Raw genomic sequence first — 27,821 nt, 5'->3', positions numbered from 1 at the left:
TGTTCAAACCAGTTTTAACTTATGGATCTGAGAGCTGGGTCAGAAGTAAAACACTTGACCAAAGACTAGAGACCGCAGATATGAGAGTCCTGAGAAAGATTAGAGGCGTGAACAGATGGCATCAATGGCAATATCATATTAAAAATGAGGATATTAGGAAAGAACTTGGCATTGTCAGCATCCAGGAATGCATTAGCAGAGCTAATCTCAGGTGGTATGGTCACTTAAATAGAATGGGAGAGGAAAGATTAGCAAAACAAGTGTTCTTTGCCAGGTTGGCAGCAAACGACCCAGAGGAAGACCAAGATATAGGTGGATTGATACGGTACAAAGTGCCTTAGACCAGCGCTTCCCAAACTGTGGGCCGCAGCCCCCTTGGAGGCCGTAGGTTTTGTTGAGGGGGGCCGTGAAATAATGAAAACAAATTTAAAATGTTTTAAGACTAAGTAGATTTTTTTATTTTAAAAGAAACGTATTTAACTTTTATTATTTCTTTTGTTATTTTTTATATTTTAATGGAAAAATTCACACATTGGTGTTGGTTCACACACTTTGTTTCCTGCGTATTTCGACGCTTAATGAATATTAGTAAATATTGCTTAGCGACAGGGAAGTTCCAAATCTTCCTGTCCCTTTCATCACAAATTCGTAATCAGGGACCGTTGATATTGACTTTATATACATATCAAAACTCATTTTATATTATCACTGTCATCCGAGCTAGTTTTCTGTTACCAATAAAAGTTTCGCATATACTTCACACATGAAAAAAGCTTAAACAAGTTTATGTGGGTATATAGTAACTCGCTTGCAGTGGTAAACAACACGCCCTCCCTAACAGCCACTATACTGCAGAGGCAATAAAAACAAGTACTTTTATTATGCCAGTGAATAAGGTATGAGGAGTCTGTGTAATATATTTCTCATGTGAATAAGGTATGAGGAGTCTGTGTAATATATTTCTCAACAAATAGTGCAATCAAATAGTACAATCAGAGATAAAAACACTGATTAATGAATCACATGTCCCCCTCATACAGAAACTATGCTGTATAGACTGAAACAAAACCATATGTTGCATGGGCAAGCACAGTATCTAACTAAAAACTATTGTTATTAATTAGATGTGTGAGAGTTCGATTTCCCAAGGTAGCAATAAAATTCAACGGAACATGTTAAAATTCGTAAAAGTGTTAAAACTAAGTGTTAATATATATATATATATATAATGAATGTTATGGCAGTTTCACATATGGAATTCGTTTTAAGAGAGTTAGCATTTCAACTCAATTGTCAGCTATGCCTATATTAACTAAGTGTTAATATATATATATATATATATATATAAAATGAATGTTATGGCAGTTAGAGTTAGCATTTCAACTCAATTGTCAGCTATGCTTTTATCTTTCGGTTGCGCGATCTTTTGTTAATACGGCACCAATCATATGTACGTTTTAATAACCTGCCTTTGCTGTCTGTTTCGCGTTAGGCTTAATTACCTTAAAGGGAGAAAAGTCACAAAAGAGAAAAATGTTCCTGGTCCGGGGATTCCCTTATTCAGATAATATTCACTAATTTCATGTTATCAGTCTGTGGTGTGCCAGTATCCGGATGTGGTGATATTATTTGATCTATTCTACGTTACAAAATTTAACCCTGAGATGGATAAGTGGCTGATAAAAAATTTAAAAAAATTGCTGCGAACAATCAGAAGAAGCAGAAACAGACTCAAAAAAAAAAGGACAGTGTTTCATATTTTACCAAAACAGCCCACATCATCTTCAGAACCAAATGGTAAGAGGCAAAAAATGTAATATATGCATTTGATTTTTGCAATATTCACTGTGTATGTTTTGTATTGAATATAAATACAATAAATATTATAATAATATATCTCTCTATTGCGATTTTTTTTCGAGGGGGCCCGTGAAATATTTTAATTTTTGGAAAGGGGGCCCTGACATCCAGAAGTTTGGGAAGCACTGCCTTAGAAGATAGAAATATAAGATCTGATAATGTTGGAGTCTTGACAAGTAACAGACTGATTTGGAGGAAAATTGTAGATAGGAAGTTAGTAATGATATAATTTTTTCATGTAGTACTATCATATTCTGTACACCCCTTGTGGGTACATGGCAGGAATTTGATGATGATGATGATGATGAAAATGAAAATAAACATTCAGAAGACAAAAGTGATGAAGATTTCAAGGAAAGGAAATGATGGGATGGAAATCACTTTAAACGGACATAGAATAGAAAATGTAAAAAGTTTTGAATACCTTGGGAGTTGGATAACAGAAGACAATAGATCTAATTATGAAATTAAGAACAGAATTAAAAAAGCAAAAGCAGCATTTTTCCAAATATACCACATATTAGGAAACAGAAATCTGAACAAACAGTTAAAAGTAAGAATCCTCAAGAGAATGATCTGGAGCATGGGGACGTATGGATGTGAGTCCTGGATGATCAATAAGGAGATGAGTGACCAATTGAATACATTTGAAATGTGGTGCGTGAGAAAAATGGATCGTATCAGCTGGACTGAAAGAGTGAGCAATGAAGAAGTTCTTAAAAGATTCAAAATGAAAAGAGACTACATGGCTAGTATCAAAAGAAGAAATATAGCGATTGCAGGACATTTGATGTCCTGCAAATGCTATTTTGCAATGGAAAGACAACATCAAAGATTGGACGGGCAAGAATCTTACAGAAGCAAGAGATAGAGAGGCAGAGAAGCAGACTGTTCATCAGCTGCAACCCTCTTAAAGAGGAGGCCACAGGATTAGATTAGATTAGATTAGATGGTGTAAATGGAACATTATGTCAAACAACAGATGGTCTATATTTGAGTTGTAAGTCAGCAGTTAGAACCAAAGGTGGTGCAAGATGGTTTGATGTTAATTCAGGTGTGAGATAAGTCTACACACTATCTTCACTGTCATTCATCCATATGAATCGCATTATGAAGGAAAGTGGCATTAGGCTTCACATCAAAACTGGTGATATTCAACTCAGCTCTTTACTTTATGTAGGTAATGTTATGCTCTTCCAGATATCCAGTAGAAAGTGTGCAAATGTCCAAACTAAATTGAATAACTGCTGTAATAAATTTGGTATGAAAATAGTCAAGAACACTGAAAACATCAACTGCATTCTGATTGGAAAACACAGAACTAGTAAAACATTTCAACTATTTAAGTAAAATTTTAGTGAAGAGTGCAAATTAAATATGAAAATAAGAGAATTAGTGAGATGGTAATCAACTGAATAAAGTTACATGAAATAACAAGAAATTTGTCAAAACACTAAACTAGCCAATGTTTAAACAAATTTTAACTTGTGAATCTTAGAGCAGGGTTAGAAATAAATCACTTCAACAAAGGCTGCAGACACAACACAACACAATGATAGTTCTGAAAAAATTAGGGGAGTGAACAAATGGTATGAAATGCAGAATCATATTAAAAATGAGTATATCATGAAAGAACCTGGTGGTATTCAGGAATGTCAATGGAGAGCTAATTTAATGTGTGTTATAGTCACTTGATTAAAAAGTATGGGAGAGGTAAGGTTAGTAGCATAAGCACTGTATTTGTTGCCAGGATAGCAAGAAAAAGATCCTAGGAAAGACTAAGATATATGGACATTGTCTGTATACCTTGGAAGACTGAAATATATGATCTAGTGATATTGGAGTTTTGACAGTTAACAGATTAATTTGTAAAAAAAATTTTGATAGGAAGTTAGTAATGATGTAAATTTTTCATGTAGTACTAATATCATCTCTAAGCCCCTGAAGGTACATATAAGAATTTGATGATGATGATGTTTAATGCCACTTTCCTTCATAATGTGATCCAAACAGATCATCATAGTGAATATGATCCTTATCTTACACCTGATTTTACTTCAAAACATCTTCCTGTACATCTTTACATAATTCAAATAGGGGTCAGAATCAGATTTTCACTTTAAAGACTATGTATTGTTCGACATAACATCTGTTTTCACCATATAGAACGTGAGAATTTTTTAATAGCTTTTCTCTTGACAACTTCTCATATGCATTTTCCAGTCTATAAAACTTAAGTACAATTTGTTATATTCCTGATTTCTCAACTATTTGTCTTTAAAGTGAAAATCTGATTCTGACCCCTATTTGAATTGAACTTAATCAGTTCTTTTCCAAGTGTCTTTCCCTCAATATTTCTAAGCCTTTTCTCAAGGATGATTGCATTTTAAATCTTATTTAAAACATTCAGTAGGGAAATTGCTCTGTAATTCTCAAATTCAGTTTTACTTTTTTTTTTTTTACAGTGGGTACTATGAGAGCTGTATGCCAATCATCCAAAATCAGACCTTTTCACTGTGCCTTCTGAATTATAGCGTGCAGCAACTATAAAACTCTTTTATGTCATCTACTTCAGCTGTCTTTCAAGTTTCAAGTTTTTTGATGGATTCTTCTACCTCAAGTACTGATATGTACTGCTGAATGCATTCCACTCAAATATTTTCTACCACTGCTCTATCACTTCTTGTTTCATTTACCAGTCTTTCAAAATAATTAATCCAAACATCTAGAATACGTACATATATATATATATATATATATATGTATTAAATGTAATACATATATATATATATATATATATATATATATATTACAAATAGCTTAGAGATACACCATGAGACAGTGTGAACTGGATATTAGGTCCAAAACTCTGGTCAGTTCTTTCTCTTTATGGTCAAACAGTGATCAGAATTCATCATAAAAATTATGGAAACAATTACTGTGTTTTAGAGTAAAACTTCAGTTTAATATAAACCAAAATAATCACTTGACGTTTCAATCTTCACATTCAGGTCATCATCTGGAATATATACAGTACATATATAAAAAGAAACAAGCTGCACTACAATTTACATAGTATGCAAACATTACATTGATTTGGTCAACCGTTAAAACTATTGGGCTGACCTCTGGTGAAAAAAAAAAAAAAACTTTACTACATCAATGCTAGAGTTCTGTTATTATTATCTATTTAGTTACAAAAATAAATTAAGCTAGGTTCAATAAAAAGACCTAGGTTCAATTCCCATCCGTGATGTGAGGAATCTCTATCTGGTCTCTTTCGACTAAAGGTGAGTTAGTTGGCCTCAATATGGAGGTAGGAGTTTTTTTTCACCTAGAAACTAGGGTTTTTCTTCCCCCAGAACAGGCAAACCGGCTCCATGAACATATGCTTCTACAGACATACTCCACACCTGGAGGCATAGGGCTAACTACCTTATCCTAGAGTTACTGTTGTGATTGCCAAGTTTACAGCTAAGAACCTTAAAGGTTCGTAAAAGCTTAAGAAGAAGAAGAAGGCTACAATCAACAATCCAACATTCCAAAACCTTGTGTTGCTTCCATCACATGCTTCCTAAATAGCTATTCAACAGGAATTCACAAAATCCACTCTCTTTACTTCTATAAACTACTCCTCCTTTTAGTTCATATATTCTCCCCATTGGAGTTGACCGTATTTCTTCTTCTTCAACCTTTTGGTTCTGTCCACTGCTGGACGAAGGTCTCCCCCATGATTTTCGACCACTCGGTTTTCTGCCTCTCCCATCCATCTCACTCCTGCAATTTGTTCCAGTTCATCCCTCCACCTTCTTCTCAGTTTTCCTCTTTGTCTTGCTCCATCCATTGGTCTCCACTCTGTTGTTTTTCTAGTCCATCTTCCGTCACTGATGCATCTAGCAATATGGCCAGCCCATCTCCACTTAGCCTGTATAATGTATTTTACAATATCAATGACCAATGTTTGAAATCTTATCCAGGTATTTGTCTTCCTATCTCTTAATATTATTTTTAGCATACTTCTCTCCATGTGATGCTGTTTTGTTCTCAGCTTTTTGTTTAGGGCTTCTGTTAAAGTCCATGTTTCTCCTCCGTATGTTAGGACAGGAAGTATGCATTGGTTGAAAGCTTTCCTTTTTAGACTCATAGGGATGTGAATCTTTCCTATTTTGCTGTGTCATTTCATCTTATGCACTATTGTGAGGCACCAACCCCTCTGGCCAGCATGGTGCTATAAGGCCAAAACCTCCCCATGAGGACAATGCAAATGATGAATAAAGTAGGAAAATTACACACTGGCTCGTCTGTCGCCCAGCATAAAAAGGGATGCATCCTGGACTTATAACAAGGACTTATAAATATAACAAGGCAGAGGGTCAAGGTTGAAAAAATATGCTACAGTCTCCACTAGCTACAAGTCCACCTACAGCACACAATGATAGAAGGATATTACTAGGAACATATAACTGCAGATCTCTATGAGATGATAAGATTGGAAGAACCGATGAAGGAATTGGACCATATAAAATAGGATGTTGTGGGAAGGAACTCTCTCATGCGATTAAAAGATGGACATCTACTCTACCACTGTGAATGTGACAGAATCTCAACTGGTGGTGTAGGATTCCTAATAAATAAAACAATCAAGGACAATGTCCTGTTTGTTAATAAAATAACATCAAGAATAGCTGAACTAAGTCTCTTCATAAATAAAATATACCAACTGAAAATTATACAAATATACGCCCCAACTACGGACCATCCAGATGAAGAGATAGAAGATTTCTATGAAACTTTAGAATCCACATTAAATAATTCTAAAGAATTCTACATAATTATAATGGGTGACTTTAATGCTAAGATTGGAAGCAGAGATGACCATCTGAACTCCATTGGTAGATTTGGATTTGGACAGAGGAATGAAAGAGGAGAAAGACTTATTGAATTCGCAGAAGAAAATAACCTCCTTGTTATGAACAGTTTTTCAAGAAGAAAATCAACCAAAAATGGACTTGGAGAAGCCCAAATGGACAAACTTACAATGAAATAGACTTCATCCTCTTCAACAGAAGATATATAATAAATAATACTGAAGTGCTTAATAGATTCAATACAGGAAGTGACCACAGACTAGTAAGGGCAAAAGTATGGATCAACAAAAAATGGGAATGGAATAAGCTCATAAGAAAAAAGTCCAATTTAGTGAATTTACAAAACCTCTACTACAATAAAAGCAGTTATAGAGAATCACTCAAAAATGAACTAAAAAAGTTAAACAGCTAATGAAATCTTAACAAAATCTATCTTGAATTGTGCACTAGAAATAGGAGTGTAAAAAAAGGCACCAAAGAGAGGAAAAACAGACAGGAAACCTTAGATCTGATGAAGAAAAGAAGAGATATGAAAAGAGATTTGAATGACACCAATAAAATAGAATATGCAGAAATTTGTAAAACTATATGTAAATGGAAGAAACGTGAAATTAGATTGTATAATACTAGGAAAATTAAAGAAACAATAGAAAACAATAGTAATATGAAGGTCCTAAGACAAACATTATCAGTTGGAACAAAGAAAATAGCTGCTGTAAGAGGAAAAAAGTGAATTTATAAAAAATAGAGATGCAATAATCAAACGAGTTCAGGAATTTTATACTGAACTCTATGAAGACAAAGACCGAGACATCCAAGAATCATCTATGGATAACTCGAGTGAGGAAGAACACGATGCCCCTGAGATCTTACAAGGTGAAGTGGAAATGCACTGCGGGAAATGAAGAATGGAAAGGCCCCAGGAGAAGATGGAATTATCAATTGAATACAATAAACCCTTATGCCTAGCCTATATAAACTACAAAAAAGCATTTGATTCAGTTAAAACATCTGCAACACTAAAAGTACTTGAAACCCAGGGAACTGAGAAACCACATATTGAAACACTAAAACATATTTACAATAATGCAACTTCTGTAATTAAATTATATAAAAACAGTGAAAAGTTCCCAATACAAAAAAGGCATCCGGCAAAGGCGACACCATATCTCCCAAATTATTTACAGCTGTACTAGAGGAAGTCTTTAGAAGCCTTGATTGGGAAACAAAAGGAATAAACATAAATGGAGAAAGGCTGCATCATCTGAAATTTGCAGATGATATTGTTCTAATACCGTATTTATTGCACCTATATTAGTGAAACTGGACATACAATCCCTATCTGTAAAAAATAACAGAAATGACACTTTAAATCTAACAATTTTGGTAATGTAGGCCTCTCAGATCATGCTCTTAACACTCTACACCAAATTGATTGGAAAAATACCTGTTCTTTACATCATACCAAAAACCTGGTATGAATACAAATTTATAGAAGCCTGTGAAATTTTGATTAACCATCCTAATCTTAACAATAATGATGGCATAAAAATCCCAAGAATTTCGATGGCACACATTCAGTCCACTTACTTCTTCAAGTTTTCCAGCAAGCCCTGACTTTAGGACTCTAAGCAATTATTTAGCTTTTATTAGCCACCATCCATACTATTTTGTTTTAATTTATATGTATACTTATATGAGTAACTTCATGTGAGCTTGTTGCTCTCTAACTTAATTTCTAATTTCTTAATTATAATGAGAACTATATCATATGTACAGGGTGTTTCAAAATGAATTGAACACTTTGAAATATTTATTTCCCAGTAAACCAGGTTCCGTTTAATAAATATTTGCAAGTGTTCAAAATCATTCTGAAACATCCCGTGGTTTTTTTTCCCAATGTTATGAACTTTCTGGTCTGTTTTTCTGCACTGCTAGAGCACTGTTGCTTCACATCTAGAGACTATTATTTATTCATTAAATTCAATAATAAATAGAAATCTATTATGGTAATTATCAATTTAATTAATCACTAATGTCCCAAAATCTTAGAAATGATGTAAAAATCAGCAAAACAATTCATTAAAAATAATAATTCACAATTAAATGCACACAATTATAGACTTCAATTAATAAAATTCATATGAAATACTGAACCAGAAATGAAGTCATAATAAACAAAACACAAACGCTTAATTTGATATCAGTTCAGCAAGAAAGTTCAATGGCAAAGAGGCTGGGCAATGAGCAAATCATGTGGGCATTGCATGAATATGAATCATCAGATGAACTCACTTTGGCTCAAGCCATTTACCAATCTTTCTTGAATGTTCCTAAGTGCATAACTTTGAGTTGCGCACACAAATAAAATAAAAATGGCTAAATATTGGGTCACATCAGTTCAGTTCAAATTCACAAAAAAACTGAACACACATAAACAGAGGACTTCTGTTTATATGTAAATCACGAGACCAGATGTTAATTGATCATCCATTTTTCAGTTTATAAAAGTGAAGGCAGGTGAGCTGGTAAATACATAAGTAAGCAAAATAAGTAAATAAAAATAAATAAATGTTTGGTCAGCATCAGTGAGCTCTATAGTTATACTACAATTACTATTTATTTTAAAGTAGATGCATACTTTTTTAACCTATTATCTTGATAGCTAAATTATCAATCACATCTCAGTTGGAGCATGTGTAGGTTGAAAAGGAACAGTTGCATAATTATACTGTTGTTTGAGAAATATATCACTGACTCTTCCAGCAACTTCTTAGCTTAGAATATGTCTTTATTAACAAAGGTACATACATAGGTGATGATGAAGGGGAAAAAAAAGAAAGAACTTACCTTTAAACTCAAGTTTGGAAACCTGGAACTCACGTATGGGAAAGACTGATCATCCACAATGTGCCAATGAAAAACATTCATTTTGTTTTGAGCCATTGCTTCCTATATTAACAATAAATAATATAAGAATTATTTTAATGTAATGACATTATAATAGTTGTAGAAACTTGCCAAGATTTTATATTCTTATTCAATCCTTTTATCCAAGTTTATTGTTCTTTTTTAATTCTTTATCCAAGTGAAAAATTGGATAAAGGATTAAATAAGACAAGCATGGAAATACTTGTATATAGAAGCTAAAGACCTCACATCAATTCCCATAAGATCCCATAATTCATAAGACACCTTACCCCACCTTTCACACACATATCTAATGCTATGTTATGGGAAGGGCCACTACCCAAACCAGTTTTGACCTTTATTGAAGTACTGTTAAAGTGCAGGGGCAACTCTTCAAAAACTGTGAGTAATCTACAAGATCACTCTAAATCTCAATGAGTGACCCAAAAAGATCACTACTAAATTCATTATTCTTGACCTGACTTGATTGACTACAGAACAGAACATTCAGCAGTGGCTTGACTCAGTGAAAGGAAACTGCCCTACCCTCAGGAAGCAATCCCAAAGACAAACATTCATCAGTGTGAGCAGACCCAGAAGATATACCAAGGTTTAATAAATGCAGACGTCGTATATTTTCCACATACAAGTAGTGAAAAGGTGTATCATTATTAAAATTATTATTAAAATACTCTATTTTAATAAATTTTTTAAAAAATCATATTATTAATAAAATACTCTAGACAGATAGGTGTAGCGTTTTTTCACTTAGTTAAAATTTAAATTAAACTTGCCAAGAAACTAATTCTCATTTATTTCTTTATTGAAGAGATTCGAAGATTATTGAAGGAAAAACGAAAGAGTTTGAGAACAGGAATCAAACATTGGAGATTCAGTGGCAAACTCTGAAGAAAACATTGATTGATTCTGCCAGAGAGGCATGTGGTGAGGTTGTCTGCAAGGATAAAAAAATCAGAACTCCCTGGTGGACACAGGAAGTTAAAGAGGCAGTGAAGGAAAAGAAGAAAGCTTATCAAAAGTTCCTGTCAAATAAGTCAGCTTGTGCTCTTAGAGAATATAGAGACAAATGCAAGAATGCTAAACACTGTGTAAAACTAGCTAAACAAAAGTCATGGGAGGACTTTGGCAAGAATACAGAAAATAAATATCAAGAAGGTGGCAAAATATTCTGGAGGCTGTTGAAGAAGCTTAGGAATGGAGGAAAGAGTGCTTTAAAAGGAGTTAGAGATGATAAAGGTGACATGAAAACTGGAGAAAAAGATATCCTTGAAGTATGGAGTAATTACTTTGAACATTTGCTAAATGAAACAAGCAGTGATGACACAGTGATAAAAAACACTGACCAGGCATGCAGTCAGGAATACATATTTATACTAGAAGGAGAAAAAGCCATCAAAGGCTTGAAATGTGGAAAGGCAGCAGGTGTAGATGATATTCGACCAGAAATGCTGAAGTATGGTGGTATAAACGTCTTACAGTGGCTGCACTGCATAGTTCCAAATGCCTGGACAGAGGGACGAATTCCCAATGATTGGAGTAGAGCTCTCATAGTACCTATATATAAAAAGGGAAATAAAACTGAATGTGAGAATTTTAGAGGTATATCCCTATTGAGTGTTCCTGGTAAGATATATGCAAGTACTATTATTATTATTTCGGGCGACTCCAGGGAGTCCTTAGACTCATCGAGGGAGGCCATAAACATCATGTCCACACAACTATATGACATTCTCACAGTATCTATCATACTTTGCCTTGAACTCACTCACCGTCATAGCACCCACAACAGACTCTGGCAGCTTATTCCACTCATTTACCACTTTAAAATTAAAGAACCCAGCTCTAACACCCTTGCTAACCACACTCTTGCCCAGCTTCCATAGGTGTCCCCTAGTTCTGCAACTACTAGTCCTGATCTCCAAAATATCCTCTGAATTAATCCTATAGAAACCCTTTAGCAATTTGAATGTCTCAATCATATCTCCCCTTTTCCGCCTATCAACTAATTTCTGCAACCCACAAATCTTCAACCTGTTCTCGTATGGTTCATTCCATAGACCCGCTATCACCTTAGTCACTCATCTCTGGATCCTCTCCACCTCCTCCCCATCAATAAGGAACCTAGGTGACCAAATCTGGGCACAGTAGTCGAGATGAGGTCTTATCAAGGCTCAGTAAATAAAAAACTTGAGAAACGGTTGAGAAGAATTGTGGAAGAAAAGCTTGGTGAAGAACAAGCTGGATTCAGGTCAAACAGAGGCTGTTAGGATCAGATTTTCACTTTACGACAAATAGTGGAGAAATCATGGAAATATAACAAAGATCTGTATTTAAGTTTTGTCGATTTGGAAAAGGCATATGACAAGGTGCCAAGAGAGAAGCTATTCAATACGCTACAGTTATATGGTGTAAATGGGGCATTATATCAAGCAATACTTAGTTTTTTGAGTTGTAAGTCAGCAGTTAGAATTGAAGGATACAGGAAGATGGTTTAATGTTAAATCTGTTGTGAGACAAGGATGTACATTATCCCCTCTGTTATTCATTATCTATATGGATCACATTATGAAGGAAAGTGGTATTAGACATGATATCAAAATTGGAGATGTTAATGTCAGCTCTTTGCTTTATGCGGATGATGTTATACTTCTAAATAAATCTGCTACAAGTCTGCAAGATTCTCTGACTAAATTGAATAACTGTTGTAATAGATATGGTATGAAAGTCAGCAATAAAAAGACAAAGACAATGAAAATAGGCAGAATCATTGAAAATGTCAACTGTGTTGTGAATGGAGAACCTGTGGAACAAGTAAAACATTTCAGCTACCTAGGCACAATTTTTGTGAAGATGGTAAATTAAATATGGAAATAGACAACAGAATCAACAAAGCTGGTATGGTAGAAAGTCAATTGAATAAATTCATATGGAATAAGAGAAAAATTAGTCAGAACACTAAATTTAGCTATATACAAGACAGTGTTCAAACCAGTTTTAACTTATGGATCTGAGAACTGGGTCAGAAGTAAAACACTTGACCAAAGACTAGAGACCACAGATATGAGAGTCCTGAGAAAGATTAGAGGGGGTGAACAGATAGCATCAAAGGCAATATCATATTAAAAACGAGAATATTAGGAAAGAACTTGACATTGTCAGCATCCAGGAATGCGTTAGCAGAGCTAATCTCAGGTGGTATGGTCACTTAAACAGAATGGGCGAGGAAAGATTAGCAAAACAAGTGTTCTCTGCCAAGTTGGCAGGAAAACAACCTAGAGACAGACCAAGATATAGGTGGATTGATACGGTACAAAGTGCCTTAGACGATAGAAATATAATATCTGATAATGATAATATTGGAGTCTTGACAAGTAAGAGACTGATTTGGAGGAAAATTGTAGATAGGAAGTTAGTAATGATGTAAATTTTTCATGTAGTACTATCATATCCTGTACACCTCTTGTGGGTACATGTCAGGAATTTGATGATGATGATGATAATTTAATCCTTTATTGAAGTGTAAACAAACTAAGTTTGCATGTGAGGAATCTTCAAAATTGCACCTGAGAAATGATTGAGACATGAGAGATAGTGAGAGGAGCTTATCAAATAGATACAGGGAAATTATTGTATAGGATAATGGATGATGCAAGAATGAGGGGTTATCCTTCAAAATTGTACAAAGGTCATGTAAGGAAGTGAAAAGGAGATTTTTTGCCTGGCATGTGGTGAATGAGTAGAAAATATTGCCAGAGTGGGTGGTGAGCGCTACAATATTCAAGGCAACGTATGATAGCTATTGTGGTCTGTGATGACCTCCTACAATGAGTCCTTCAAGACTCCATGGAAGCTTAGAAGTAATATTAACACTAATACTAATGACACTGTTCATCTTACAGCTTGCTGGACAATAAATCCTTGGTTGGCATTGAGGACTGTCAGTCTTGATGCTTGCAGATGTACAAGGGATTGTGGTACATGACAAACATAGCAGCAGAGTGCAGATCTGACAGTACTTTGAAGAATAGGAAAGTAAGATAGATAAGGCGAAAAAAAAAAAGAGGAATTAAGAAAGAAAATATAACTAATAAGAGGAAGAAATAAAAGGCCAGTAGGATGTCTTCTCCAACAGTTATGGAAAGTGGTTGTGGAAACATTAAATGCAGATATTTGTAGGTGAAGATTTTGATGAACAAATAAGTGAGGAGTACATTTTTTACAAAGAGAATGATGAATGAGTGAAATGCTTTCTGATGCAGTGCAGTGTAATGCAATGAGGTGTGATATGAATGCTGAAAGAATGAATGAGTTTAAGTTTAATGTCATAGTTATGTTAGAAGATGAGTGAGACTTCTCATTGCAATCAGTGACTTCATGGAGCTTTATTATTAATAATAATAGTAATATGTAATAATTATCACACACAACCAGTCCATCCTGCTCAAATTCCAATTCTTCATAATTAACTGCCTCTATTTTTATTGTTTGTGTGACAATAATACAAACTGTCAACATTAACATAAACAACAAGGATCATTTAAGAACTGACCGAGGCTTTTGACCCAATGTCTGATCCTTATCATCTTATAATGCACCTCATTATTAGGTTCCTACTTGAATACCGAATGAACAAGGATAAGCTGGCAATTTGGAACATACTTGACCAAACTGTATTCTGTACTGGCTTAAACCATAAACAAAAATGATAGCACAATGTGATCAAATGTCATTCTAGTTAGGACCAGTTAAACAAGTTCCTTGTTTTTTTTTCAGGGAACCAAGACAAGCAGTGAAGAGTCAGCTACTAGAATTCAACCTCAGCAAATATAAACATGGGCACTATCAACATGAGAAGTATGTATCAATGGAAAAGTATCAGTACATAAAAATTACAGAAATGCCATTTCAACATACTTCGTATTACCAAGATGAAAACAGGAACATGCAAGATACTGCTAAATGATAACTATAAGATATCATGCATTAGCAATAGTGATCAGGTAAAAGAAGAATTATAGTACTCAGCACTAAACATGAATGGCACGAACATGCAATTCCAAATATAGTAATATTTATATTATATTATAATATAATAATATAATATAAAATATAGTAATAATTATTCTACTAATAGAAGACTAATTTTTTGTCTAGTCCTGCAATAGGTTCTATAAAGAAGAATTATAGAAGTTTTTCAAGTCATTAGAGAAGGCAGCTTACATAAAGAAAAATTAAAAGCTAGTTCTTGTGAGATCTAAACAGCAGAGTAGGGTGAGAAATAAATAACAGATATATACAGAAAATGGTTTCACAAATTTGAGGAAAAGAGCAAAAGCTAATAATAACATTGAGTACCTGCTGGTAAGTGCATCTGTTATTCATTGCTGGACTTCACCTGGCAATCTCTGTGAACACAGCTCACCCAAGAATTTCCATATTACATGATGCCCTTCAAAAGAAGAGCAAACATGTGCTTTTGTCAGGTCTGATATTCCATACCAAAGGTTATCAGACCAGGAGTCTCCAATATATGATCAGCTTTGGCTCAAGATTTCCTTGCCTCATTTTATTGCTTTCATTTGCTGCCTTTACATTTATCTCTGAAATCCAGAAGATAATCGTAGTATAACAATATAAACTGTATAATTCCAGAAGAATCCTAGTACGTGAGGACTCTAGCAGAGTTTATTGTAGTTTTTATTGTCAATTTTTTTTTTTTTAGTCACTAGAGGGCAGGCTAATAAAAAAGATTAGTTAACAACGTAGATGTAATTTACCTGTATAGAGCGCAACAGCATGTAGCTTGGTTCTTATACACATGTATCCTTCTGATGATGACCTCAATACAGGGGTCGAAACGTCAAGTTATTATTTTATTATTAATCAGTAAAATAATCTTTTCAACACGTGTGTTTTGTGTCCCTAAATTCACAAATATGAATTTATCTCTGAAAGTTGATCATATACATTCTAATCATACAAAACAATGAAATAATCTTCCTTGAAATTTCTAAATACATAATTCTAACTGGCTGCTCCCCTTTTCTAATTTCACAGGCCAAGCTGAGAAGCCAAACTGGCAGTAATGATCTAATACAAATTAATTTTAATAGAACTGTGACATAGTGATCAAGAAAACATGTAAGACATGTACATAACTTTAATGAAATTAGCATAAATATTTTGTAACAAAACTAACAGTGCATTAATAGTGTGGAACAGACAAGCAAATTCAAGGAGACAGAACACAAAGCAAATACAACAAATGATTAATCAGTAACAGGAAGTACTGTACTCTAGAAGGATCACATGAAATATACAATAAATCCTTTCTGATATAGGATGAGAAAGAGAGAGAGAGAGAGAGAGAGAGAGGCAATCATTCTGATTCAAATTAGGCTGGCATAACAGGACTTCAGAACTCTTGTTGTAGAGACATTCATTTAAGGTATTCAATGTAATACTGATGTTCACTAATCTTTTTTCCACAGAATATTCTGCCTGTCCAAAATATGTTAGATTACATTTACAATTATAATTTGTGCTCTGCAGATACTTGTTTGAAATCCAGGAAAATATTAGTAACTCAATAAAGTATTTATTCAATTGTTTCTTGTGTTGTTTATACAGTCAAGTACTATTTTAAGAATAACTACCCAATAACTAATTCTATTATACTGTTTCATTTACTTGCAACATAATGATGGATCTGTCTAGGATTTTTCTTTAATCTGTTTAGCTAACTCCTCCTTACAATCTCATTTTGCTTTCTTCCAAACTCTTCTCCTTCTTCTAGCATGTGCTTTATATTATTTATTTTTCTTTTCCAAATGTTTCACTAAACTTTTGAAGAAAAGAGACTGTTAGTTGGGAAATAAATAGATGTGCTTACTTATCTCTTTATTTTTCAACTAATTTAATGACTTTGTAACTCTGAGAACAAATTTAATTATTTAACATTTCCCATGCAGTGCTGATGTCCTTCCCTTGCAACATCTAACACCATGAAGATTACTCCAAACTTTCTTCTCAGCCTTTATAATTCACCATTTGTAGTTTAACATACCCCCCCCCTCCCTGCACCTTCTGAACTGGAACCATCACATTCTTGGTTACTTACCAAGTTGTAACTCTTTCCAATAGGAGAAGGGCAGTCACATCATTAATGAATACATACTCAAATGCTATAACCAGATCTAATCTGAGGTCTGAGTCAAGTCTTCCTTTTCTTCTTCATCACATATTACCTCAGATAACTTTCCTTTAGTAATTCAATGAATTCCCTGCCTTTCTTCTCATGTATACTTCCTTACTTCTAACTCTATAATAATCATTTGCCATGCACCCATGAAGGAAATTTGTTAGTACTCATTTATGAACACACTCCCTCATCTCTCTCCAGTTCCAGACCTATAGCCACACCCAGCAACATATTTCACCTTTAATACCTTCTATTTTACACCAGACAACCTGAATTCTGCTGTCTTTCAAGCTGAATTTCAAGCGCTTCAATACTCTTGTAAAATTTAATTCCTATAATATCATTAGCAATATTCTCCCTCAATTGGACTACTAAATAAAATTTACATTTTTGCTTCAAATTTCTAAAAAAACTAATTCATCCTAGCTAAGGATCATTTCTAGCTCAATTAGAATAAATGACTGACTTTTAAGACTTAAACTGACAATTTTATATAAAATTTCTAATTTTATATATAAAACCATTTAATTATAAGATAATTGTATGATTGATTGAATTTTATATACAAATCGATGACATGCAGTTATTTAAACATTATTTACTTCTTATTTCATAAAACACTTGACAAAAAAAAAAAAAAAACTTTCCATATAGACACTTCTATCATACGATTCTGCTGTCTTTCAAGCTCTTCTACCCTCATTCTTGTTCAATCTTCTTCTTCTTCTGCAGCTTTTCCCACTTAAGTAGGGTCGCTGTTTATGGTGAGTCTCCTCCACAACTTCCTGTCTTGAGCTGTAGCCACATCCAAGTTCTTCATCTTCAAGTCCTCCTCCACCATCTCCCTCCATCTCTTCTTTGGCCATCCACACTTCCTCTTCCCCTGCACATCCATCTGCATGACCTTTCTTCCCACATACTCTTCCTCCCTCCTCATCACATGACCAAACTATCTCAACCTTGCCTCCTGTATCTTTGCTCCTATTCTTGTTCAATACTCTTGTAAAATTTCCTATAATATCATTAGCAATATTCTCCCTCAATCCACTTTACTACTAAATAAAAATTTACATTTTTGCTTCAAATTTCTAAATTTCACATTAAAATATCATTTTCTACCTGGTTGAATACTCATTTACTGGATGATAATTCATTAAAGTAAATGCTCAATTAGTGATTTAATTACCATTATTTTAGTATTTTATCACCATAATTAGTTAAAACTACAAGAATTATTTACACATAAACACAAGGTAAAGGTAATAATTTACAGTGGTATCTCGCTAATTCGACCTCTTTAGTCCAAACCCTCCAGTAATCCGAACTGCAGTTTGAAAGAAAAAACAAGTTTTATTTATTACAAATTATTATTATTTTGTCTACTATTATTTTTATTTAATAATTATTATTTTAACTATTATTATTTATTTTATTATTATCAAAGTACAGTATTTTTTTCATACTGTCGATTCTATGGTTATACTGTAGATTACAAGTAGAACCGAAAGTGAGTTCGAAATCAAATCAGATGCTGAAATTATAAATATGACGCTACAGAATGAATTAGATGATGATGACAATAAAGAACTCTAAGAAAAAAAAATAAAACATGAAGAGGCAGTTGACAGTTTTAATATGCATATAGAATGGGCTAAGCAGAATGATACGCCATTCCACAAAATGTTATTGCTAATACATCTCCGAGAAGAAGCATTCGAAAAAAGGTTAGCGTCTAAGAAGCAAAAGAAAATCAGTGACTTTTTTTTACAAAGAAATAAAAAAACCTTTTTTTGTGTGTGTTGTGTACAAGAAAGTGATATTTTTATGCAAATTAAGTTATGTACTGAACTATGCAATTTTATGAAATCAGAATCCTCAACAATACAGTACATACAAACTAAATTTTTTACTAAAATAAAGTTGTGTACTGTATTTTTTTTTTAAGTTTTACATTACAGTACAGTAGCTTTTTTTTTTCTGTCAGTCACTTCATTTATTTACAGAATTCAATTGATGTACCATTAGAATCTGATTATTTTTGTCTTAAAACGAATTTTCTTGGGAGAAAATTCGCTAATCCAAACAAGCACGGTTTTTATTAGTTCGGATTAGCAAGATACCACTGTATTTGATTATAAGGCCATATATTTCAGTCTGAAAATTACAGATCATCTTCAGGGGAAAAAAAACAGTTGATACAAAGTAGAATGCAAACAATGGATTTATTTGAAATAGAATGAGCCGTGTGCTGTTATATTTCCAGTAATGTTATGTTCTAACTGAAGAAAAAGTTAATCATATATTATATATGATCTGTATATATTATATATATATATATATATTAAAAAAAATTATATCATACTCTACAGATTACCCAATAGATACAGCATCTTGTTAGTTTCTTGAGACCTTATGACTTCATAAAACATAAAATATCATTCCTGGTTTTAATAGTAAGTATATATATATATATAATTAATGATGTGTTATTCTAATCAGACTGCCTATCATTTTCATATTTTTGAAAATTATAGGCAGTCATTCCAATTCATGTTCAACTCCTCATCATTTACAGAAAGAACTCTCAAATATCAAACAATATATGAAATTAAATGACTTCTCAAGAAAGGACTACACAACATCTGCGTGATTCCTACAAACCGAACTGAAACAACAAGGAAACAGTACAATGGGATCGAGGTCCAATCCCATACATTTCAGGCGTTTCAGAACTGATTTCCAGAATTTTGAAGAAACATGATTTTGTAGCTACTTTTACACTTATTAATAAACTCTCAACTTTTCTCCCCTCTTCAAAAGATAAACACTCTCTGATGTTTCTTCTGGGTTTATACCAAGTTCCGAACTTGTTACTGCCATCTATACTGCTTTGGATAAATTGGATGCTCAATAGAAAAGAGAATACAAGAACATCAATCATATATGTACACAGGAAATCCGATAAATCTGGATTGGCTCAATACAGAGACACAGACCACAACATTCTTTGGTCTGAAACATGTCTACTACATCGCTGTTTATACAAATTTGAATGTCTGTTTAAGGAGCATACTGAAGCCGTGCTTCACCACATGAATATGAATTGGAATGACTGCCTATCGTTGTCAAAAATATGGGAAAGTCTGATTAGAATACTCATCATTAATTTTTTAAAAAAACATATATACATACTTACTATTAAACCAAGAACAGTATTTTATGAAGTCATAAGGTCTCAAAAAACTAACAATATGCTTATATCTATTGGGTGATCTGTAGAGTATGACATTTAGTTTTTTTTTAAATATATATATCTACTCTATACTATAAAATGATAAGTTGAAATTGCCAACAAATGTGACGTTGGCTTGAAACGGATGTAGACTGTAATGTTTTTGTGTAACGTTTTTATGTAATGTTTTTATGTAACATTTTTGTAATGTTTTTAGGTAACATTTTTGTGATGTTTTTATGTAATGTTTTTGTCAAGTTATTTGAAACGCTTTGAAACTCAAGGGCTACCCTTAGTGTTGAGGCATCAGAATTCAAGGAGAACCGGCCTACCAGTCCGGAACATGGGGGATTGGGTGCCGTAGGCATCAGGGGGTGAAGCCGCCTAGTATATATATATATATATATGGTTATGATTAACCTTTTCCCTCAGTTAGAACATAACATTACTGGAAATATAACATCACATGGCTCATTCTATTTCAAACATTGTATCAACTGTTTTTTGCCACTGAAGATGAAATATATGGCTTTATAATCAAATAAATTATTTGATTATAAGGCCATTTATCTTGTGTTTATGTGTAAATAATTCATATAACTATGGCACAAGTTTCTCTTAAAGAAAGAAAAAACTACAACCAATCAGTTTATTTTTTTGCTTAGTTAATTAAAAAAATATTAATATTTTTTTTAAAAAATGCAATTAGATCATTTTTCTGAATTTTTGAAATCAGAAAAATCTATATCTTGAGAAATTTACCATTTATAAAAAATTAAAGTTTGGATTTCTTTGAGGAAGAGGAAAATGAGAAAAAGATAAAACTATTTGTTTGTTTGTCAACATACTTATAAAATGTCACCAAGTTTTATGAAAAAGTACAGAATTATATCAAAATATAATGATAAAACAAAACAGCACTTACAAGATTTTGTAGTAAAACATTAACTGGTACAAAGTGGCGAGAAGTATCGACAAGTAACCCTCGATGAGAAAACCGTGGATAATCCAAAATGAGAGTAGAATTCACAGCAAACTAAAAAAAAAAAAGAAAAAAAAAAGGGGGAGTTTTCTGAGAACATTAATACCATAGTTCTTTCCATTTCAAAGTAAAGCTCTACCTTTATGTGAGTTGAAGATTATTTTATTCTTGATGTTATAATTACAATTAACAAGGCAACAAAACACAGTTCTATGTAAGGATATCAATATACAAATTTAGAAAATATAATGAAAATACTAATGGAATTAAATGTTCGCATGAGTCTGCCTACACAAACAGCAAGCATAGATTAAACAAGAGTCCAGACAATCCCTTGAGGATAAGTACAGGAATATAATAAACTCAAAGCTGCGTTGATGGAAAACGATGTCTGAAACATCTCTTTCAAGACTTCTTTATAAATGTCATGGCAGGTCTATTCCAGTGATTAGAAGGACATGACATATGGTAACATTATTTTAGTGCTTATCACTTCATTATAGTAGAAAAGAATAAAGGCTCCAAAGCTCAAATGCCTTGGTAGATCAGTTGATAAAAACAATAACTGTTTACTCAAAACTTTTACAAACATTTACGCATAAGACATGAATGTTTGTAAAAACTTGCTCTGATCAAAATAATATAATTTCAACATCTTGCTCTGATCAAGCTCTTATAGCTTCTTGATTTTATACAATAACAACAACTCGTTTTTTTAAAATTAAAATCGAGTATTGGTTTAAAGTGACCAATATGGAATGAATGGCCAAATTCATCACAATAAACTCCCATATCATAAAAATGCCAGAAATCCCATATCATAAAAATGCCAAATTAAACTCCAAATGAGGTTCAAGAAATTACTGATGCTGATTCTTAAGTGCCACAAATACATACATTTCATTCATTCATTCATTCTAAAGGATGACTTATCTAGCAGAATATCATTTCACAGTACATGTAACACTCCATAAGAGGCTAACCTATCATTTGCAATAATTTATCCCTTTATTCCAACCCTATCAAATACAACTGACAATTATGAGTAATTTGCACATGATATCTTTTCTATGATATCCCAGATCAACAGTAGATAACACAGGATATCTGCTGTGATCATATGTTCTATCATGCTGAAAATGTGTTTATAAATGTTTATGCATCATGCTCCTAGACACTGCTTTTCTTCTGCTACTTTTTTGGTGATGTTTCTTAATTAACCAGGTCAGCATTCTTTTCATTCTTCAGTCACACAGTAACTATTAGTAGAGGACTAGACTCACTGCTCAATGATTTAATGTGATTAGTAATGACATACTTGTGGTAGCTTCATACTTTGCTTTGTACGGCCTTTTCCCAGTGTTTCCATTATTTTGCCCATCACATTTATCACTTAATGATTTTCGGTCAACTATATAAAATCAAGAAATCCTCACTGAAAGGTAGTGAAGCATGATTTTTTTATTTTTTTTTGATAACTTTAACATAAGATCAGATATTTATACAAAATAAGAGCTATATTGTCATGAATGTTTTTTTGCTGGGAATTTCCAAGTACAAATTGTCTACAGGAAATTTCCTATAATATGCTGATCAACTATAATCCTGCAGGTACTGTGTCACTATCACTTCCATCCTCTTGTAAGCCATTATCATCATTAACTTGACCTTCAAATCTATTTGCTATTGAAAGTGAGTAGTTTGTGTGTGACAGGCAAAAATGAACAGAGTTTGTCTCCAGTGTGATGAAAGCAAGTAACAGAAGAGTTTGTCTCAAAAGCAAGTCAGCAGTGTTCTGAATGTGAAAAAACAGGTGCAGAAATGTGAGTATTTGCAAAGATTGAATAAAGGAATGCAGAATGAGAGAAATTGAAGGAAATATGAATCATAAAAAGGATGAGTCTTAAGAAAGATAACACAGAAGAATTGATGAAAGATAAGAAAAATAGTGGCATGAAGTCTTTCAAAGGATAAAAACAAGCTAAAGGAACTAGAGGAATGTCTGTCGAGTGATACATTAGAGAAAGAAAAGTGAGGAAAGAAAAGAGAGGTGAGTAGGAATAATAAGGAAAGTATAGTATGAGTTTATGATCAGAAGTGGGACTTTGTGGCATGCAGTACTTGCGGCATATATGCGTCTCGGGAATTGGATATGTGGCTTATGAAAGAGAGCGGAGAGCGTATGTGTGCAAAATGCAGGCAGTTGGAGGAAATAAGTGCATTAGAAATATCAATATCCGACCTTGTTGCTCCAGGAATGGGGAATGAATGTAGGAAGACAAGTAGTGTGATAGGAGAGAATGAAAAAAATATATATGTGAATGAGAAAATAATAGTTGATAGTGTGGATAGTGTGAGTGACTGTGAAAGTTTAGGAGATGGTTTTGTTTGGGAGAGTGAATTTAGATTAAGAGTGACTGACCTGCAGAGGGAGATAGATGAGCTGAAAGAGGAGGTGGAATGTCTTGTGAATGAGAGCAGAAGTATGAAAGATTAGATTAGGAGAATGGAAGAGATAAATGCAAGGCGAATTAGAGTAGGGGAGAGAGAGAATTTTGGGAGTGTTAGAAGAGGAGAGAAAGGAAACAGTAGAAGAGAGGGAATGAGAGAGAGGTATGGGAATGCTAGCAGACAAGAGGATGGAAACAGTAGGAGAGATATGGAAGTGCTAGAAGAGGAGAGAATGGAAACCGTAGGAGAGACGGAATAAGAGAGGGATATGGAAGTGCTAGAAGTGGAGAAAATGGAAACAGTAGGAGAGAGGGAATGAGAGAGAGATGTATGGGAGTGCTAGAAGAGGAGAGAATGGAAACAGTAGGAGAGAGGGAGTATGGGGATGCTAGAAGAGAGAATAGCAGTAGAGGAGAGGGAATGAGAGAGACCTATGGGAATGAAAGAAGAGGAGAAAATGGAAACAATAGGAGAGAGGGAATGGTAAGAGGTATAGTGTATGGCGACTCAATGATCCGTGGTGTTCAAGACAGGATGCGTGAGGAGTGTTTGCCAGGAGGAACAATAGAAAGGGTGGCTATGGCAATTAAGAGAGGTGAAAGGGTGAATGAGATGATTGTGATGGTAGGAACAAATGACTTGAGTGGTAATGTAAGTTGGGCAGCGAGAGATATGAGATTTTTGCTTGAGGCTGTACGGAAGAAGACAGAAAGAGGAAAAATAGTGTGCGTGTTGCCTAGGTATGATAATGACGAGCTGAGCAGAAGAGCAGTAATACTGAATGACATAATAGCTAGAATGTGTGACAAGAGAGGACTGGTATATGTGGATGCTTGGAGTGTGTTTGAGGAAAGAGAGGAATTGTATGTGGGAGACCGCTTACATTTGAATGAGGAAGGACATAGGCATCTGGAGAGATTGCTGTTCTGAACAAGTCAGTGTGTCCCAGGGAGGATGATAGCAGGGGGTGGCCTCTTGTGGGAATGGATACTTGGGAGAAGGGAGACGACATCAGGTAACACTGAGCCCAGTCGAGTCTAGAGGGGATAATGCTGGGTATAGAAACAATGGCATTTATATGCTTTATACTAATGCCAGGAGTATCCGGAATAAGGGAGAGGAATTGGTGGCGCAGATAGCATCAGACTGGCCAAAAATTATTGGGATCAATGAGATATGGTTGACAGAAGAGGATATAATAAAAGGAATAGAAGTCGCTGGGTACAGCATTTTTTGGCAGGATATATGATAATGGACAACCTATGTCCTCTAAGAGTGGAGGCTTTGGAAGGCAGTGAGACAAATGATTTTGAGAGCATATGGTGTGAGGTAGAGGTGGGCAAGACAGGATATTTAGTGGGGGTGTTGCTACAGACCCAGGAGCACAGAGGATGGGGACCAGGAGAAGTTAAGAAAGTTAAGTTTAGCAAGTGCAAGAAGAATGATTGTAATGGGAGATTTTAACTACAGCAGTATAAATTGGAGAGAGGAAGATGCATGTAGCAATAGGGGAATTGAATTTCTAGAATTCTTGAGGGACAAATGTCTTAGGCAACATGTAACAGAGGGAACAAGAGGTTCAAGAGTTTTGGATTTGGTTATAGCATCAGAAGATTGATAATAACTGAGATGACATCTCTCCCCCAGTTGGAGAGAGTGACCATATGGTTTTGACTTGGAAAATGAATAGACATGCAGGAGTATCAAAGAGACGGGAACTTATGTGGAATTATAAAACAGGTGATTATAATAGTCTTAGACGTCAACTTCGGGAAGTTTCATGGAGGGAGGAATTGGAAGGCTGGGATATCACTAGTGCATGGGAAATTGTGGAAGAATATTTGTTATCAGCAATGGTAAGTTGTATACCACGAGTGAAGAAGAGGACGCAATTTGGAGTAAAGTGGATGACAAAACAATATTAAACAGGAATTGCATGTGAAAAAGAGGCTATGGAAGAGATATAAGGAGACAGGTGAAGAGATGCATGAGGAATATAAGACACAGGCCAGAAGAGTGACTAGTGTGGTAAGGAAAGAGAAACTGGAATATGAGAGGAGATTGGCCCTAAGATCCAAAGAAAATCCTAGGGAATTTTTTAGCTATGTGGCCAGTAAGAGGAGAAATGACTGTGGAAGACTGATATTGTGGGATAAAAATGGGAATAGAGTGACTGATGCAGAGAACATAGTGGAATTGTTCAATGAACACTTTATTGGAGTATTTCATCCTAGAGGAGTCAGTTTTAATGCTAGAGGGATAGGACAGGTTCGAGGTTTAGAGGTACAGGAGGAGAGTGTGTTTCAGATACTGAGTACTCTAGATGTCAGTAAAGCTTTGGGACTGGATGGTATTTCACCACGAGTTTTGAGAGAATGTGCTAGGAAACTGACAGTGCCTTTAATCTGGCTTTTCAATGAAAGTCTGGCTGCGGGAAAGGTGCCCAGGGAATGGAAGGAAGGTAAGATAGTGCCATTGCATAAGGGTGGTAACAGACTGGAAGTGTCTAATTATAGGGCAGTTTGTGTGTCATCAGTAGTTGTTAAGATCTTGGAGAAAGTAGTGAGGGACCGTATACAGCATTGGGCAGATGAGGGTAATGTTATCTCCGAGAGACAACATGGATTTGTGAAAGGGCGCTCTTGTTTTAGCAATATGCTAGCCTTTTATAATAAAGTTACAAGAACATTAGATGAGGGAAAGGCATATACTGCAATTTTCTTAGACTTAGCAAAGGCATTTGACAGGTTGCCACATGATAAGCTGATATTTAAGTTGCAATACATGGGTCTGGATGTCAGATTGGTCAACCGAACTCAGGATTGGCTTTCTGATAGGTATCAGAGAGTTGTGTATGGTGGAGCAGTTTCAAGGAGGCAGAAGGTTACAAGTGGGGTCCCACAGGGCTCAGTACTAGGACCTATATTGTTTAACCTTTATATCAATGACATTGCCAGTAGATTGCAAGGGGATATTCAGTTGTTTGCAGATGATGCGAAGCAGGGAAGGATTATTAGTAATAGTGCAGATGTGGTAGCCCTGCAAGAGGATTTGAATAAGCTAGATAGATGGGCAAATGAATGGGGATGTCAGTTTAATGCAGCAAAATTTAAGGTCTTGAGGTTTGGGAAACATCGATGGGATGCTGCATACTCTATGGGAGGAGTTATACTAAAGGAAGTAGGGGAGACAAGAGATCTGGGGTTGATGATTGATAGAAACCTGAAATTTAGGGGACATATTGCAAAGGTGGTGAAGGTAACACAGAGGATTGCTGCAATTATGAGAAGGACACTGACCTGCAGAGATAAAAGGGTTATCATTCCATTGTATAAGTCTCTGATCAGACCACACTTAGACTATTGTTCTCAGATTTGGTCCCCAGGATTTGAAGGGGATAAATTAACTGTGGAAAGGGTAGAAAGACAGATGACAAAGATGTTTTTAGGACTATACAATTTTGGTTATGAGGATCGGCTGAGGGAATGTGGACTGCAGAGTTTGGTAGATAGAAGAAGGAGAGGTGATATGATTGAGACTTTTAAACTGTTGAGAGGTGGTTACAGGGTTGACACTTGGTTGGACAGCGGGAAGGAGTGATGACAAGAGGCCATCCCTGGAAGTTACGAAAGGAAACTGTGAGCAAGAGGATGAGGAGTGGTTTCTTTGCATGGAGGGTGGTTGAGCCGTGGAATGCATTGCCTGATGGAGTGGTGAGAGTGAGAATGGTCAATGAGTTTAAGGAGTGGTATGATAGATTTTGTGTTTCTTAGGGGGGACCTCCCCTCGATGAGTCTTTTGATTCCATGGAGGCCTGAATAATAATAATAATATAAATAATAAAGTGCATCCCTAGTACAAGGATTACAGATGTGAGTGATGTATTCTATGCAAAAATATCAAGTGAAAAAGTTAACTTTGACCAGAATAAATGATTAAAAAAGTGCATGTTGGTGTATAGAATATGAGAGGATAAGAAACAGTTATTGGAAGAAACAAAAAAGAAGAGAGAGAGAGAGAGAGAGAGAGAGAGAGTAAAGTTTGTGTCTATAGCTAAATGTATGACAGGACTAAACTGAGAAGTACCATGACTACAAATGAATCAATGCCTAGGTTGTGTAAGAGAGATAGAGTATATTGTTTTTAGATGTGTTTTTGGAGTGAATTTGATGGATAAAAACACTCGTGTATGACTAATGAATTGTACTTAAATGGATTTGGAGTTCTGTACTTTGATAAACTGTTATTCAGTGAGAGCATAGAAATGCAAAGTCAAAGAAACTAAGGGGGATGTGG

At 34.6% G+C, this 27,821-nt stretch overlaps 1 protein-coding gene across 1 annotated transcript in view; it reads right to left on the bottom strand.

Annotated features, from left to right (window-relative positions):
* Positions 1–27,821, bottom strand: part of LOC150106614 (beta-hexosaminidase subunit alpha-like) — a 261,896-nt gene that overhangs the window by 146,457 nt on the left and 87,618 nt on the right. The window contains exons 6-7 of the mRNA XM_090393228.1: positions 21,018–21,128; positions 9,579–9,680 (exon numbers count right to left, since the gene is read on the bottom strand). Of these exons, the coding sequence (XP_090249354.1) occupies positions 9,579–9,680; positions 21,018–21,128 (213 nt within the window). The remainder of the gene's footprint in view (positions 1–9,578; positions 9,681–21,017; positions 21,129–27,821) is intronic.

Source organism: Typopeltis vanoorti, chromosome 5 (genome assembly GCF_054136105.1).
Source record: "Typopeltis vanoorti isolate ZY-2024b chromosome 5, IOZ_Tvanoo_1.0, whole genome shotgun sequence".
NCBI lineage: Eukaryota > Metazoa > Arthropoda > Arachnida > Uropygi > Thelyphonidae > Typopeltis > Typopeltis vanoorti.
Note: the sequence above shows the minus strand (reverse complement) of the source record. Positions and strands in the feature narration are given on the sequence as shown.